This window comes from Miniopterus schreibersii (assembly GCF_964146895.1).
Source record: "Miniopterus schreibersii genome assembly, chromosome: 10".
Classification (NCBI taxonomy): Eukaryota; Metazoa; Chordata; class Mammalia; order Chiroptera; family Miniopteridae; genus Miniopterus; species Miniopterus schreibersii.
In genome coordinates this window covers 76395854-76413666 of record NC_138110.1, presented here as the reverse complement: position 1 = coordinate 76413666, position 17813 = coordinate 76395854, and the positions used below count along the sequence as shown (strand labels likewise).

General features: G+C 45.9%; 2 protein-coding genes across 4 annotated transcripts in view; one reads left to right on the top strand and one right to left on the bottom strand.

The window, feature by feature from the left end:
* CSTL1 (cystatin like 1) lies at positions 1-7000 on the bottom strand (the record flags this gene model as incomplete). The annotated part of the gene is made up of 3 exons (XM_081148743.1): positions 1-84; positions 785-898; positions 6782-7000. The coding sequence occupies 3 exons, from the start codon at positions 6998-7000 to the stop codon at positions 1-3; spliced, it is 417 nt and encodes a 138-aa protein (XP_081004869.1).
* A 3598-nt stretch (positions 7001-10598) lies between these two features.
* Positions 10599-17813, top strand: part of NAPB (NSF attachment protein beta) — a 282410-nt gene continuing 275195 nt past the window's right edge. For all 3 annotated transcript variants that reach the window (XR_013999728.1, XM_081149662.1, XM_081149661.1), the window contains exon 1: positions 10599-10776. Coding sequence is in view for 1 of the 3 variants with exons in the window: in XM_081149661.1 (XP_081005787.1) it covers positions 10679-10776 (98 nt within the window). In the remaining 2 variants the exon portion in view is untranslated. The remainder of the gene's footprint in view (positions 10777-17813) is intronic.

Sequence of the window (17813 nt, the reverse complement as noted above, 5' to 3'; positions counted from 1 at the left end):
TTAGGCCTCCAGACAGGAGCTGTTCCAAAGCTGGTAATGGTTCATCCAGGGCAGAGTGTACATCAAAAATTCACAAATGAAACTCTGTGGAAGGAGGAAGACACAGTCCGCTCTCAGGGAAATCTTTTCTGAAGGCAAGCCCAAAGCTCCTGCCCCGAGACCCTTACTGGGAAGCTTGGAGCCATCACTGAGGCTGCACACTGACAATGTGGGCAGGGAGGATCTGCTCACAGGCATCTGGTGGGGGGCAGAAGGGGCTCCAGGCCCAGAACAGGAGTACCACCCTGGGGTCCCCCTGCCTAGCTACTTGGGACCTCAACAGAGCATGTCAGGAAAGCCCTCCTCCTCCCCTAGTCCTGGGGCACGTGTATCCAGGCACAGGGAGACTCTCATATTTTCCAGCAGGTGGTGCCACCAAGAGGAACCAGGAAAAGGGTGGGCAAGTCAACAATCCTCAGGGACCTGAGGAGTGCAAGCCGAGACTGGAGTAATGTCCCCAAGGAAAGAAAATGCTGCTTCCCCTGAAGGCCAGGAGTGGGCCAGGAGACCTGGAGGCCAGCGACCAGGCCTATGCCAGCCCCGGGGTGGGGGCACTGCCCAATTAGAGAGCCTTCCTCCTCCCCCAGTGCCTCCGATGGCTTCAGCAGCCCCAGGGCTGTGCCCTCACTCTGCCCCATCCACACAGCTGTGAAAGCTGCCAGTGTCCCATGTGTGTTAACTTTTAATTTTTTCACTTTCCTCCCTTTGATTAGGCGTCGCTTCTGGGGTGACTGCTACCACACACCTTTTTCAAGTTCTCCTCCCTCTGACGGGGGCACGAATCACTTTTTGTGCCGTTCTTCTTGCACTTCGTGCGGCTAATCTTTACGGTGACCAGATACTCCACTCCTGTGGTCAGCTGCAGGAAACAACAGCACTGTTAGTTTAGACTCAGAGCTTCCAGCTGCCGGCTCTCTCCAGGGAAGGCTAGAAAGGAGAGGGAAGTCCCAGAACCACGTCCCTGTGTCTGGCCCATCCACCAAAGCACAGCCCCCTCTTCCCCCTCCAGCCTGAGGACGCACAGCAGCTCCAAGGCCCCTGGTCAGTGCCCAGCCCGTGCCCAGCCCCTTCCCTTGCTCTGCTCTGGATTCAGTACCACAGGCACAGGTGGGCCTCACCCCATCGAAACAGGGAGTAATAGCGGTCCTACCAAAACATATAAACGAACATAAGGAGATAGCCGAAATGGGGGGGCAAAGAAACAAGCCCCAAGTGAAAGAACAGCAGGAAACTCCAGAAAAAGAGCTAAATGAAATGGAGGCAAGTAATTTATCAGACAGAGTTCAAAGTAACAGTTATAAAGATGCTCGAGGAACTTTGGTTGGGGTGACTGGATAAAGAAGGTGAAGGGATTAGCTAAAGAACATATAAGTGTACTCCATGGACAGGGACAATAGCTTGGTGAAGGCCAAGTGATAGAGGTGGGCAAAGGGGGGCAGAGAGGGACAATTGCAATAATGTCAACATTAAAAATTTTAATTAAAAAACAACAACCCGTAAGCTTAGGCATGGAACTGATTTGAAGCATGCGTTCTCTGTACACTAACGCTATGGCCTGGAGCAAATGCCTAGCAGCCTTGGTTTCCTCCCTTACAGAGTATAGACGATAATTATGCCTGTTGAAGGAGTTGTCATACGGGTTAAGAAATGCATGCATTTCACTGAATGCACAGAATACATTTCAAAGTAACTACGTATTATGAATTAGTAAATGTTTTAGCAAGTGTCGGGAACATCCTCTGAAGCAGCAATGGAGTTGGGAGAGTGTGAGAACAGAAGACAGAAGAGTTGGACTCAAGTTCTGGCTTTATAACCTGTCAACTCCACCACCCTGGGCAAGTCCCTCCACTCACCTGAATCTCAGTCTCCTCATCTAGAAAATGGGAAGATAGTGCCAATTTCCTCCAAAAATGCATGTAAGTGGTGGCTATGTGAACCATGGAGAACACACCTAGGAGCCACTTGCTGTTGCTGTGATTTGTCTTCTTGTAGTACTCGAGTTCAAGGGTGAGATCCAAAGACGCAAGGGCGACAGGCTAGGAAAGCCCTTAGTGGGGGGTAAGCCCCACACCCAGAGTGAAACTAATACATGAAAACTAATACATGATTGAAAACTGGGCTGTATTTCCCAATAATTGTGTGGACTAGACAGTTCTGCCTGGTGAGGGGAGCAGCTCCTAGAAGATCCTGCTTCCTTGTCCAAATGCAGTGGCCAACCATATAAGAAGGCTTGGACCCTCCGGTGTGTGATAGAGGGAGGGAGTGCTTAGACGGCCCCTGAGAGGAAAGCACCCCTAGAAAACCTCAAGCTGTGCAGTGTGGCCGAGGGAAGAGGCCTGAGGCAGTATCACCATCCTGGTCCCTGCATCTAAGAGAAGAACCTCAGATGCAGGGCTCCTGAGCTCTTTATCAAGGGACATTTTCATCCAAGTACTGGCATCTCGCAGGGCTTGTGCCAAGCACTGTCGAATCGACTTTCAGCACATTCTGTGTGTATGAAGCAACTGAAACATTGACAATAAATTTAACTAACACTCTGGTGAATGTAGTGTGTTCTTACTCATTATGAGACTTGACTGTTAAGTTACAATAGAAATAATCATAATACAAATATTTTCATAAGTCTGCTTTACCGTCATTCTGCCTATTTTGCAGATGAGAAAGCTGAGGCCTGCAAAGTATGGATGGCACTTGACCAAGATCCCATGATTAGGAGGATCTGGCTGTCAAACCCAGAAGGTGCCACCTCCTGTATCCCTCTGTCTTAGGACAAACATAATCATGCAGTAACAGCTGTGGGGATGCCCAGGGATCCTTGCCCCAAATCACCCAGCTACCAAGAGGTATATTCACTCTGTCAATTCATCCATTTGAACGACATCAAAAGTTTGCTCTCAAACAACTCTTTCAGGGGTAACTGTTAATGACAATGGATTGATTCCACGAGACAGGTCTCCTGGGATTTCAGATTTATCCTTGGGAAGGCAAGAGAACAGACCAACATCCGCAAGGACTTTTTCAAGGGCTGCCACCTTGTGGCCAAGTCGCCTCAATGTTCTTGGCCTTGATGAGCCACAATTTTGTGGCAGGTGAGTGACTAAGAAAGAACAAGCTGGTGCCTTGCGCCTTGTGACGTGAGCCCATTTGTGTCTCATTAACACTGTCCATCCCTCTCTGCCCCCTGCCCTGGCTGTTTCCTCCTGTTCCCACTGCCCCTCTCTAACTAGTCCAGCTATTTTCAATTGGTGTGCTGTAAGAATTTTTAAATTTTAAACAAAAAAAACACACACAAAAAAAGAATTTTTGAAACATGTAATACCAGCCCTAGCTGTTTTTGCTCAGGGGTTAGAGCATCGGCTCCCAGACTGAAGGGTCCCAGGTTCAGTTCCAGCCAAGGACACGTACCTCAGTTGCAGGCTCGATCCCCGGCCTGGCACATGCAGGAGGCAGCCAATCGATGTGTCTCTCTCAGAGAGACGTCTCTCTCTCACAGCAATGTTTCTCTCTGTCTCTGTGTGTGTCTCTCACGGTCTCTATCTCTCTCTCCCTCTCTCTCTCTCTCTCTGAAAAGCAATGGAAAAAATATCCTCCAGTGAGGATTAAAAAAAAACAAAAATCAATTACCTGACCATTTAGTCAGGGGCACTGGCCTCTTTTCTATTAGATTATCAACAAAAATTACAACAGCCAACACAATAGCCATCCGATGTGAATGAATCAAAATTATACCTAATTTTGGTCAGATTGGCAAAAAGTATATTTTCTGATGTGCCTCATAATTTTACCAATTAGTTTATGTGTGCCATGGGATGAAAAAGGTTGAAAATTACTGCTCTAGGCAGTTATTTTTTCTTAACCCTGTTAAGTGAACTAAGATACAGTATTGCCTCTGATCTAATTTACATACTTTACTGACAAAGAGAAAATTCTGAGATGTTCTAAATTAAATTACAGAGGTCAAAGAGAGAAGAGAGACAGAATTGTTCATCTGTTAATGGCTGAAGGTCAGCTCACATTCCTTCTATGTCTGTTGGCATTTAGAATTAATTTCCAGGCGGCTGTTTCTACAGATTACTTTAACCAGGCATCATCAAAGTCCAGGAGGCTCCACTTATTGTTTACATGGAGCTTTCCAGACTGCTGCCCACAGCCCAACAACGGGAATAGCTTTCTTCTTGCGGACTCTGCACCTATTCCAGAGCTGGCCCGCTTCAGCTTCTCCCTCCCCTGTGCCTACAGCTAATGTAAATTCTTCCGTAAGGCTTACATCTTTCTTTCCCTTTCCTCCACTTGATGTATAGAAATGCTCACAAACTCCAAAACCGTGGACATGTGAGTCTTTTCCACCAAGTCACCTGCTGGTGGTTTGGACTGACCTCACGCCTCAAGGCCACTCTTCTTCTGGGCTAGCACTTTCAGACCTTCAGTGACAGAAGTTAAAATTTTTGTTTTTAACATTACTCTCTGACCTTGAGGGGAGGTTAGACAAACAGAAGTGGTTTTCAAATAACTTTTTCTTTCTCTACCATCCTTCAATTGGTATCAGAAAATTTCACACACAAAACAAGAGAAGATGAGATGATCTGATTGAAGCCTAGCCCTTACTCCCCTTGGTCTCCTCCTGCCAAAAAAACCCCTCTGTATAATTCCTGTTTTCTGTAGAGCATAGCTAGAAAGTCCAAACTTAGATTTTACAACCCTGGACACTGAAATATTATTGTTGAGGGGAGCCTACAGAGGACATTTATATTTTGCCAAATGAGATTGTTAAAGAAAATAAAAACATTCTGGTCAAGAGGATGGGGCAGGTAAATGCGGTACTTGGAACCTCCCACAACCACATCAAAATTACAACTAAGTTATAGAACAACCATTATCTATATCTAGCTTCACAGAAGTCCTATAACTGAGGATATAAAGAAGAAACCACATTGAGACTGGTAGGAAGGGTGGAGGCGTGAAACGGACTGGTCACACACCCACATACGGTGGTTAAAAATCAGGAGAAATATCTTGGCTGTGGAGATCCCCCTGAGGAGCCAGGCTCCCCAGCCCAGGGTTTCAGTGGCAGAAAGAGAAGTCCTCATAATGTCTGGCTGTTAAAACCACCAGGGATTGTGGCTGAGCGAGACAGAGGGATGCTGGAGCCCCAGGCATTCGTCTTAAAAAGCCCATGCACAGGCTTAGACTCACCTGCTCCGAGCTCCAGTCCTGAGGCAGCAGCTCAAAAGCCAACAGGGACATCAGAGGAGGAACTGAATTCACTGTTCCTTTGCTGAGCCTTTCTCCCAACGAGCCGGCAGGCAGGCACCTTACCTGCATCTCCATCAGCCTGGCTAACACTGGTCACCCTGCCCTGGTGATTCCCCGAGACCCGGCTCCACCCAACTTGTGGACCCACTTGAGCTGTCTCCAGTGGCTTTTCTATGCAAATGACATCTCTTGGCTCACGCTTTGGACTTTCCTAAAATCTCTCAAACAAGCAGTATCTGGCCTCTGCGTACCCTGTACATCTTGTTAAGTGGCCCCAAGGCTAGCACTTGCAACAGTTAGCCTCAATTCACATTTTGGCCTCTTCAGGGCACCTCCAAGTCTAGCAAAACTAGCACTCATCCGCAGATCACTGTAGCTCATGCTGGGTGGACCCAGGCAGGGTCACAGGTGGTGGCTGACCTTGCACCTCCTGGGAGGGCCCAGAGCCGGTGCACAGGGTGGACCACTTCAGACCACACCAGATTATAACCCAATTACCTGCATGAGTGACAGACACACTCAAGGTGCAGCCCCAGCAGGCACCAAAGCCCCACTGAAGAAAGTCCTGCTCTGTGGGGTTGGACCGTGCAAGCAGCTCCTCTACTGTAGTCACAGGCAGTCTTTGCAGCCAATTTACTGGGGGGGGGGGGGGGGGGGAGTCAATCCCTCCCAGTGATGTGCCAACAGCAACCAAGGCTTAACTACAACAGGACAGTACACACAGACCACACAAGGGGCACACCTAAAGTACCCAACTCAGGTGACCAGGGAGGCAAGACTTACCAAGGGAGGACAGTTGATAACCTTGGGGAACATTTTGGCTTCTGACTAAGCATAACAGACTCAGGGGTTTACTCCAGTACTTGGACTAGCATTTTGGAAGCATGCTAAGGCAATGGGTCTGAGTCATTCTAAAGCTTGCCCATTCCAAGTAAAGATACTCTCCACTTGGCGACACTATTGTTTGGCTCTCTCTGGGAGCCACACCATATCCCCAAGAAGGAAATCTTACCCTTGCGACAGCATGGGTGGACCTGGAGAGCACTATGCTAAGTGAAATAAGCTAGTCAGAGAAAGACAAGTACCATATGATTTCACTCATATGTGGAATCTAATGAACAAAATAAACTAACAAACAAAATAGAGACAGACTCATAGAGAGCAGGCTGACAGATGTCGGGGAAAGGGTGGGGGGTGGGGGGATTGAGCAAAAAACAAAAACAGAGAAACTGTCAACAGTGTGGTGATTGCTGGGGGGAGGTGAGAAGGAAGAGATGGAGGACAGTGTAGGGAAATAAATGGTGATGCAAGGAGACTTGACTTGGGGTGGTGAGTACACGACACAGTGTATAGATGATGTGATGTGCTATAGAATTATGCACCTGAAACCGGTGTCATTTTGTTTACCAGTGTCACCCCAATAAATTCAATATAAAAAGTGGGCAAGAATGGGAGCACTGCCCATATCCAGAGAAACCGAGGCACAAACCTGTGTATAACTTTGAAGTAGCTTGTCTATTCGAAATAAGTAGGTGTCATTGCTCACATTGTTGTAGTTTTCAATGAAAAAATTGAGCGTTGAATTGATATTTTTCTTGCTCGTGGAATTCTCCTGGAAGCCTCCCCACCTTTGCAAGTGACCCGAATTGACTGCCAGGACCAGGGCAGCCAACAGCAGCAGAGGGTTTCTCCAGCATTCAACTCCCATCTCTGCAGCTCCAGAAACCTCCCATCCACTGCACCTTCAGGCTGGCTCACTGTTCCTCGACAGCCCTCGCCAATGCAAACTTTCCTGGAGACAGCTGCCTGCATTTAAACAGAGACTGAGACCTGGACCTCTTCCCCCCAAGGCCCTGCCCACCATCTGACTGAAGGACCAGCCAGAGAAATCTCTCTGCGTGGCTGTCCCACCTACTCCCAGGTGAGATCATTTTCCACACCCATTTGTTTCTTTGGTGTTTCAGAGAAGCGTAATTTCTAAACACCTGCCAAGATGGGCAAAACCCGCTCCCTGCCTCTGCAGCTACAAAGGAAGAAAGTCCACCAAACAGACCTTTACAGTGCTATGTAATAAGACCTGAGGTATTGGACAGAGGAACACCATTTATGGGAATGGGGAAAGGTTTATAGGGAACGTGGTATTTGAACTGAGATACAAGGAATCAGGGGCATAGAACAAGGTACGTTCTACTTACCTACCTTGGGTTCCAACTATCTCATCCAGCCATCAGTTATTTCCTATGCTTCTCTAGAGGTTCTCTTGACTCACTCACCACCTAATCACCACGGATTTCTGCGTGCTGGATCTCACTGTGTCTGCAGGCCCTGGTACCAGCTCCAGCTATACTGGTATGACCCTAGCAGAGCTTTATGAAGTAATCCCTACCTCATTGTGAGGGAGGAATACACTGTGAACCTTACTTATTCAGAATTTAATCATGCAGTTGTGATGGCTGCCAGGTGGGAGGGTGGTTGGAGGGATTGGTAAAAAAAGGGGAGGGATTAAATTGTATAAATTGCTGGTTATAAAACAGCATTAACTCCAATCTCCGCCTCCGTCCTCACATGGCCTTCCCTCCCCAACCTCCATGTCTATTTGTCTCGAATCACTCTGTCTTTTCTCTTATAAGAACATGAGTCATTGGATTCAGGGCCTAGTTCATATTCACAAGTATTAGGGGTTAGGACTTGGGCATAAATTTGGGGGTCGCACAATTCAATCCAGCAAATGTCCACGGAACAATAAAGAGGGATCATGGCATGTCCCGGTGTATTAGTTTCTTATGGTTATTATAACAAATCACTGCAAACTTGGTGGCTTAAAACAACAGAAATTTATTTTCTCACAGTTGTGGAAGCTATACATCTGAATTCATTTCCACTGGACCAAAATCAAGGTGTCAGCAGGGCTGTACTCCCTCCAGAGGGTCTAGGGGAGAATCTGTTCCTAGCCTTTTCCAGCTCCCACTTGGTTTGTGGCCATTTCACTCCAATCGCTGTTTCTGTGATCATATGGCCACCTTCTCTCCTGTCTGCATCAACTTTCCCTCTGGCTTCCTCTTATAAAAATACATGGATGGCAGGGAGTACAACATGGTGGAAGCTACACTGACCTCCCAGGACCAAACTGGAATTACAACTAAAATATAGAAAAATTATCCTTAACCAACTGAAGGCTAGTTGGAGAGAAATTTATAACCAAGGACTTAAAGGGGAGGCAACACCAAGATTGGTAGGAATTGGGGAGGCACAAGAGGGCTGGCCCGGCTCCCACAGGCAGCAGCACTGTGTTGGGGGTGGAACCTCACTGTCAGCCAGTCTGCACAAATGGGCCAGTAGCAATCGACTCAACTGCAGCAGGAAGGCCGTACAGTGTGCACAAGGAACATTCTTAGAGCACCCAGTTCTGGCGATCAGGGAGACTACGCCACTGGGTTCCAGAGGTCACCTACTACATATGGCCACCCTACCAAGACTTGGAAGTTGCTGAACCCCGGTCCACTGTGACCCCACTGGGTGCCATTCCCACTACCTACAACAACAGTAAAAAAAACTCTGCTTGAAGATCTGAGATTTCCTTCTATCTCTAGAGTCCTGCTGATACCAGTGTAATTAGCTAGTTATTAATAATAGGAAAGGAGAAAAAGGGGAGGCCAGACATTATAAGCACAGCCATCTGGGCAGCTTCACCAGGCAGCTGCAACTATAGACTCCCCAGGGAACCACTAGTTTATTCCCCACAGATCACTGGAGGAAGGGGGTCCAACAAAGGGGAGATGGACACATACGCAGTAAAGTTGGGGTGACATAGGGAAGGTGCCTGTCAGTCAAACCTGGGAGCAGAAATCATTGGCTAGAAGGGGTGGGGGCCACTGCAAGCCCATGAAAATTTGGGGATACATAATCCCAAGAGAAAGAAATTCTCACTCTCTTGGTTCTTGTGGCTCTCTTGCATTTGCCCATGTTCCTTCATAGCCATGTGACCCTAGAGGCCCCATGGCCAATGGCCATGAATACCCCACATGCAATGGACTGATGGTGGACTGGACTGTGCCCTAACATGGGACAGAAACTCTGGGCAATGGCTTTAATCCTAGCCCTGCTAAAGCTGGAGTGCTTCCTTGGTGGGACAAAGGGACATGGGACCTTGAAAATTCAGGGCTTAATTCCACAGAATTAAAGCTTTCTACAAAATCTCATCCTCCTGGGCAAGTCTCAGAAAATTCCTTTTCTTGTAACATCACAAGAAGCTCACTTCCCCTGGCAACAGCTGGGGGGACATGGAGAGCTCCCTGTAACTGCAATAGTTAAACTGTGACATCTGCTTTAGTTATTTTTCTAGGAGTTTTGGGCCTTCTAGCCTTGCTCTCTAAAAGCAGACTACGTTTTCTTAGACATATTTCGTGTGCCAGTGCCCACAGTGTACTTATTAACAGTTTGAAATTGTCACAAGTTCTCGTTTGGCAGCCATCTCTGTATTCGCTTCACCACCTCTGCTTTAGCATTGCCAAACATAAACCATCTAGAGTAGGCTTTACATTAAAAAAGTAACTCCCTCTGGGACAGTCCAGGAAATCTTTGGCAGACCAGAGCATCCATCTATGGATGCTTCTCCTAGGAGATTAGAATTTTTCCTGGTAGTCAGAAATTGTGTCCCAGGAGATCCACCACCTATGGACAGCATTATGTAAAGGATAAGAGCTCAATGGCTCACATGCATTGAAAAGAATTCAGTCCATGAAAAGAGTGGATTATGCATATATTGCACATATGCAACTCAATTACAACCAAGCAAGCGAGGACCATTAGAAGGTTGCAATACAGGGAGACTGACAAATAACTCTCAATTTATATTGGGGGAAGCGATACATTCTTGCCGTGGAGAAAAAAATGGCTTTCTGCCAGCTGTTACTGACGGGTGGGTGGGTGGGTGTTTGAGGTGATCTTTCTGGAAGCCAGGGGTCATTTTCCATTTCCCCCGCATACTTAAAGGGTTCAAGTTCACCTTGGCCCAGGGTCCCCCTGCCGGTGCGAGCGGTCTGCAAGAGCGGACCCCAGCCCACCCCTTCCACCCCCTGCACCTCCTGCACCCCCTGCACCCCCTCCACGCAGCTCGGCAACCTAGTGGGAACAGTCCTTGACTAGCCCGGCAAATCGAAACCGCCGCGCCTGCGCGCGCCGTCTCCAGGGTGGGGTCCAGGACTACAAATCCCGGCAGGCTGTGCAACCCGCGCCTGCGCTCGCCGCCTCCAGGGTGGGTCCGAGACTACAACTCCCGGCAGGCGGGGCGCACGGCGCCTGCGCACACCGGCGGCGAGCGGAGAGGGAAGGCGCGGAAGGCGTGCCCCAGCCGGCGGTGGAGGCTGTGGCGGCGGCCTTAGGCAATATGGACAACGCCGGGAAGGAGCGCGAGGCGGTCCAGCTGATGGCGGAGGCGGAGAAACGAGTTAAGGCCTCTCACTCCTTCCTCCGAGGGCTGTTTGGGTGAGTGTCACACCGCGCGTGCCCTGAGGGGTCTTCATCTCAGGCCCATTCCCGGTCGGTTGCCCGCCCCCACCCCCCCAACACGTCCCCCAGGGAGCCTCTAGGGCCCCCAGACCTCCGCACAACGCGGTCTCTAAAACCCTTAGAAAGCCCCAGGGGTCCCCAACCCCGACGCAGCCTCCAGAGATTCGCCAGGGCCCGCAGGTCCCCCGGCTGTGGCGTCCCCGCCGCTGTGTCCCCTCGGGCACGGCGCTGTCCTCGCGTTCCTGAGGGGACCCCACGGCCTCCCGCGTCCGCGGCAGCCCGGGCTGTACCTGGGCCCCTTTTGTTCATTCGCCACGGGTGAACCCGCGGGGCTAGGGACCTGTGAGGCGTGGACGGGAGGCGGCCCGGGGCCCCCCGGGGGCTGTTCGGCGGTCCCTTGGCTGCGCCTCGGGGGGCGTCTGGCGGGCGGGGCGCCCCCGGCCCGGCGTCCCCGGGCCCGTCTTCATTGCGCCCGGAGACCTTCAGTGAATAATCGTTGGATGAACTAGTGTTGTCCCTCACCGGAGATGGGGGTGACAGCCGGGGCCTCCTGCTGCCTGGCGGATAACGCGGCCCCGGTTTAAGGCAGCGGCTCCCGGGCATCACCTTCGTTCCCGCCACCCCTCCGCGCTCTGCCAGGGAAGGTCTTAAATTTGGACTCCCCGAAAAGCAAGGCCTGTCGTGGCATGATCCTTGGAAGGATTATGGGCAGGTGCACATGCGAATGATTCAGCTGTTTATAATTAGCGAGGCAGAAACGTCGTGATGTTTTGTTTTGCTTTCCTCTTGGAAGTGGAAGATCCTCTGCCGACACCAAGAGCGTGTTTTTATTCTCGAGAAGGGCCAGTGGCCCATACTTAACAATTGCGGTATTTAGACGCGGTTTTGTTTCTGTACCAGTTGGGTTTGGAATCTGCTTGTGTGGCCAGCTTCGTTCTTTTGGGTGTAGTACTCGGCCGTGGTTGACACATGCCCTGATCTGCTTCAATGCAGGTTCCACGCAGCGCACAGTGGCGTGGGATGCACAGATCCTAAAGGTGAGGGTTCCTGTCCTCAGGAACCTTCCAGAGGGTGCTTATCCCGGCTGGGTTTTAAATTCCTCATGTGATGTGTGGTCTGAAATACAGCAATGAATTCTAAGTTTGCTCCCCTTTCAGAGTTACCACGGTACCTGAGGAACACTGCCCCATACCTGATGCTGACACCAAACAATACAGCTCCTTTCTCTGATTCGGAAAACGCTTCAAATTTATTTCCATAGAAGTTAATGTCGGAGTACCGCATGCCAGGAGATGTTTTAATGTCGCAGCATATGTCAAGTCAGGGTGTCTTTCCCTGGAAGAGAATTTGTAATAGGCAGAAGTAAAAGCATCACAGCCCTTGATACTTATTTCAGGGAAACATTGCTGTTTTAAGAGGTGATGCATCTTTGTGAAACTAGGCTAAATCTTGTCATTATTCCTAAAAGGATTTTGAAAAGCCTTTTTTTTTTTTGAAGGCTTTTTGTTTTGAAAGAAACATGTGGGGTTTTTTCCCTTGGCTGGTGATCACCTGTTTTATTTTATTTTATTTTATTTTATTTTATTTTATTTTATTTTATTTTATTTTATTTTATTTTATTTTATTATTTTATTTTATATTTTATTTTATTTATTTGTTATGTTATGTTATGTTATGTTATGTTATGTTATGTTATGTTGTTATGTTAATCCTCACCAGAGGATGTTTTTTCATTGACTTTTAAAGAGAGTGGAAGGGAGGGAAGGAGAGAGGGGAGGGGAACATCAGTTGATTGCCTCCCACAGGTGCCCTGAGGGTGGCTGGGGTCCAACCTGCAACCCAGGCATGTGCCCTTGACCAGAAATCGAACCCCGAGACCCTTCCATTCTCGGGCCAACGCACTAACCAGTGACACCAGCCAGGGTGGTCTTTTAATGAAATAAAATATTTGAAAGAGTTTTGTACCATGTAAGTGTTATTTATACTATGGAGCTCTGTGTTATTTTCAGTAATTACTGGCTCTAGGAAAGCTTAGGAAGAAGAGTACTCAGTTCTGTGGGGTTTTTTTTCATAGTAGTGTATAATTATTTGAAGCCTATAACCGGGCCTATTTTCTCTCTCAGTGACAATAGGAAGGCAGATTCTGTATCAGTTTTAGATATTTAGAACCTTACATTGTGTCTGGCATCACTTGTGGATGTCATCATGTCATGTCCTTCTGGGCTGGAATACGTGTTTCTCCACCCTGCTTCCCTTCCCTTAGCTGTAGAATTTTCCCAGGTACTTGTTATCTTTTACTTAAGCGACAGTGTAGTCCTCCATGTCAGACTCCTGAATTAACAGAACACACATGCTGCCCAATATGTGTGAGTATCGTCAGTATCATTTGAGCCTGTATATTTAAGAGCTGACCAGCTGGTGCTTTAAAGGAGCTGGGTGATGCTGTTTTGAGGATGTGGCAGCCATTAAAATGTGCTCAGCATTTTACAGATATTTTATATCATGTACTCAGTCTTAACTGCACATTAAAACCTATTAGGGCCTGTCCGGACATGGCTCAGCAATTGAGCGTCGACCTAGGATCCAGGTGATCAGAGTTCGATTCCCAGTCACGGCACATGCCCGGGTTGCGGGCTGCAGCCGATCAATGACTCTCTCATCATTGGTTTCTATCTCTCTCTCTCCCTCTCCTTTCCTCTCTCTGAAATCAATAAAGCTATATTAAAAAACAAAAAAAAACACACAAAAACCTATTAGGAGTCCATCTTCTTCACTTATTGTTTATCCACCACCCACAGTGGTTTTGTGGCAATACTGTATCCTCAAAACTATTCTATAGCTCTTCCTTTTTGTGACTTTCAGTACAATTAGATGAAAATATGCATTGTTCCCCAAGACAGTCAGTCTTTTATCCTTTTGTGTGTAAGGCACAAGTCCCATGCTTGTTTTAGAAATGTCAGTGCTCCTGCCCCCCCATAGGATAAGAGATACGAAGGAGACACATCCATCACAAGAAACCAGTTAGTGAGTATTGTTTTGTGTTTCTTCTTGACTGCCAGTTAAACTGATGTGTTTTGTAGTTGTGGAATTAAATTAAAACTTACTCTTTCTGAATGGGTTACCATAGTACAGCAAAACTGCCAGCAAAAGAGTAGTGTTTTCATTTTATGTGTTTCCAGAGGTGAGCTATTGAATTTGATACTTGATTTCAAATTCCAATTTAGAATCTTAGTGAACTGCTTAGAATGATCTCTAAATGAACTGCTTAGTATGGCCTGGGTTTGACAGTAAGATAATTTTGAATGGCTAAGGCCTCTTACTATCGTCTCCATCTCGTTACTAGGAGACCAGATTGGGTATAGCCTGCACAGTGTACATCGAAGAGAGTGGCTGCTTAAGAATGACAGTGGATGGTTAATGCTTTCTTCTCTTGCTTTTGAATGTTCCCCAGTATCAAAGCTTATAAAAGAGACATAAATCTGGCAGTATCAAAGTAAATTTAATGAAATAACTCTGTTGGGTTATCTTGAAATAATTATAAGTCTATAATTTATCTGTTTGTGAAAATAGGGAATATTTCTTAATCATTGTAGACCATTAATTATCAGTATTTTTTTTTTTAAAAGAGAGAAAAAATGAGAATGAGAGGGAAACATCAATTTGTTGTTTTACTTATTTATGCATTTATTGGTTGATTCTTGTATGTGCCCTGACTGGGGATCGAACTCACAACCATGGTGTATGGGAACGATGCTCTAGCCAACTGAGCTATCCAGCCAGGGCTCAGTATTCTTTACTTAGCTTTACTTTGACAAAGATTTTGTTTTAAGTTTTTCTAAAATGTGGGGATAGTGATACTATTTGTAAAGCATTTAGGTCTTCCTCAGTTACAATAGATATTCAAATGTAGATTGAACTTTAAAAAAAGTCATTAGCTTAGATTTAGTTAGAAATATGTAATATATTTCTTATGTACTAATATAAAAAATAGAATAATCTATATATTGGATAGCTTTTTTATATAATATATATGAACTATAATAATAAATATAGCTCTAATTCTCTCATTTACTAATTTGGTGACCCTGGTCAAGTAAATTGTAGCAGGAGCTCCTGTATTTCTCAGCTTTCAAATCGGCAGAGGGAAATAATCTACTTTTCAGAATTGTAAGGATTGAATGAGGTATCAGAATGCTTATTAAGCTGCACAGAGCTATATTAGTGTTATGTCATTTGGTTTTTCAAATTATAGTGTCAGGTTACAGTTTGTATATCAAATAATGAACTATTATCTGATTGGCCTTTTTTTATTTGCATTTTTGCAGTGTTCACCATTTATTCTCTCATTCTTGTGAGCCCTGTGAGGTGCAGATTTGTTTAGAAAAGGTAGAAATAACCCAGTGGTGGTGTGTGGCTCTAGAATGTAAGTTCCTGGGGAGTCCCTCTTATTTTATTGCTTTGGCACACCTCATTATGGTGAGCAAGGGGGCATCCCTAAAAGGAGTCACTGATACATGTTCGTGTGTGTTCACAATGCCAGGTTAATAGGGGAGACCTCCCCAAAAAGGCAATAGAGTCACATGCAGGTTACAAACAAAGAGTGGGAGCTTATGTAATAGAAGTGAGCAGAGTGTCTGACACCAAGGCGCAGTCACTGGTGGCATCACAGGTGGAGAGGTGGGTGTCATGCTCAAGCCAGGTGACAACAGTAGTGGCACGTGTCCAGTGGAGAAGTCAGGGAAGGCTCTGAGCATGACCCATAGTACAGCCAAGTTTGAGCATTGGGTGGTCAAGCTCTGAATTTTTATAGCCCACAAGGGGTGGAGGTCCCACTTATATCAGTGTCCAGATGGAATCCTCGTCCAGGTGTCCAGATTTGTGGTTTTAGTCATTCTAGGTCCCCCTGCAAGGGAATTCCTGTTACGCCCCATTACCTTAGTCTTGACATAGCACTTGACATAACTGCCCTGGCTGACAGTGACTCCATTTTAGATTGTCAAAGGGGTCCAAAAAAGTCTGATCTGCTCTTGCTCTATTCAGTCACTAAGCACACAGTATGCATTAGGCACTTAGTGAATATTGGTGGAGAGAGTGAATGTGTGAAGGCTAATACAAATGCTGATTTTTTTAAATTTTTGTTTTTACTCTTTTGTCTGATTTTCAAGAGCAAAAGCAACAACATAAAGGGGAGTTCATGTGACTTTTATGTTTTACTTAAATATCGGTTTATTATAAATGTAGTAGCTTCATAAATAGTTTGTTAAACACATGCAGTGATTAGTAACTCAAAGAGGTGGTTAGAACTTGGGCCTATATAACATCTTAACAAAGAACAGTACATTCGTAGAGGTATCAAGACAAAAGGTTTTTGGCTTCCAAGAGCAGCAAACAGAAACAAATGGAGTAAGATTTGTGCAGATTCATGTCAGTGCCAGTGGCACCAACTTTTTGTTTTTATGAAAGCCATAAATCTTTACCAGGAGAAGGAATTTATGGCAGTCCTTATTTCTCAGAAGTTTCTGCTTTTAGTCAGATAGGGGAAGCTCTGAGAAGGTATCTTTTTGTGTCTGCTGATTCTCATTTGCCTTCGGTTCAAAATAATCCTGATATCAAAGTGTTATATTTTGGGGTGGCATACTCTCATCCATTGCGTGCTCTTCCATTCTGAGTTTTGAATTTCTGACTTATGGTGTAGTTTCATATCTGTTTGTTTAGTAATGTTTAAATTATACGAGATTGTTTTCCTCTGCCTTGTGGTGGTTTGGGGGAACATTTTTGTCAGCTGCAGTGTTTTTATTGCTATGTAGTGAGTTGGTATGGACACCTTTTTATTTTTTTATTTTATTTTTTAGAGCGTATTGGAGTTTCTTGGGCCTACAATGCACTTGTTTCTGTGACGGAACAGAGGTTTGGGTGGCTAAAGATTTCTTAGTCTGAATGTTCTCTTCTGTTAGTACTGTTAAGGGAGGTTTCTTTAATGCATAGTGTCATGGAGTGGTGAGTAGGTCTAATGTGACAGTCCTCAGTTCTGTGATCCTTCTGTTTTAATAAGATTCTTAGTTTATTTCCATCATGTGCTTTCTTTCGCTTCACTACCAAGCCTTCACAGAGCTTCCTTTCACCTCTCTGAGAAGCAATGTCTTCTGGAGACTGCCACCTCTGGCCAACCCTTTCTTTTAGTTCCCCAGTTCTGGTGCTCTGGTTTTCTTGGTCGCACACCTGGCCTCAGTGTTGTTGTATGCTGTGCCCTGCCCCATGTGGTCCTTCCTTGCTAGTTATTGCTGCCCATGAACTGCCATTGCTAGGACCCTATGCATCCCCTCTTGTGTCTAGGTGTCCCCTCCTGACTTTCAGCTAGGGCTGTGTTTCTGGTTTTGCTAGTTTGGGGTTTTTATTTTTCCAGTTATATTTAAATGGAATCTTGTTAATTCTGTCTCCTAGTTTTACTGTCAGAATGGATAATGGCTGGTTGTGTTTGCTCCTTGTTTTGGAGGATGTGTGGACAAATTTTGTATTTAGGTAACCACCATTATCCTGTGGGGATTGCAAATCTCACCAGTATTTTTTAAATGTTGAAATTAAGTTTAAAGATTGAATTTTTGTAAAATTTGAAATTTAAAACCTCTTAGCAAGTCACGTAGTGTGTGGCTGGCTAAAAGGGTTACATTTATCTAGGAAATTTCCAAGTTTCCAAGTCATGATTATAGAAATGAAGTATCATGTGAAAATAAATTGCTTATGGAGGGTAAACTTTATCAGAGAATAAATAGTTCTTATGTAGCTGTGATGTTGTGATATAATAAGAAATATTTGTTCTTCACCCCTCATTCCTGGCACTTAAGAACTCAGAAAACCCTTGTAAGATCCTGTGATAAGAGTTGAGAGAAGTGCTTCTTCTGTTATTTATGCCCCTTTCAAGCATACCTGAGTTTATGCAAATAAGATGACTTTCCTTGGGTCCCTAGATGGCTACTGGGTGGGGCTGATTGTCAGAGGAACCAACCATATAAGAG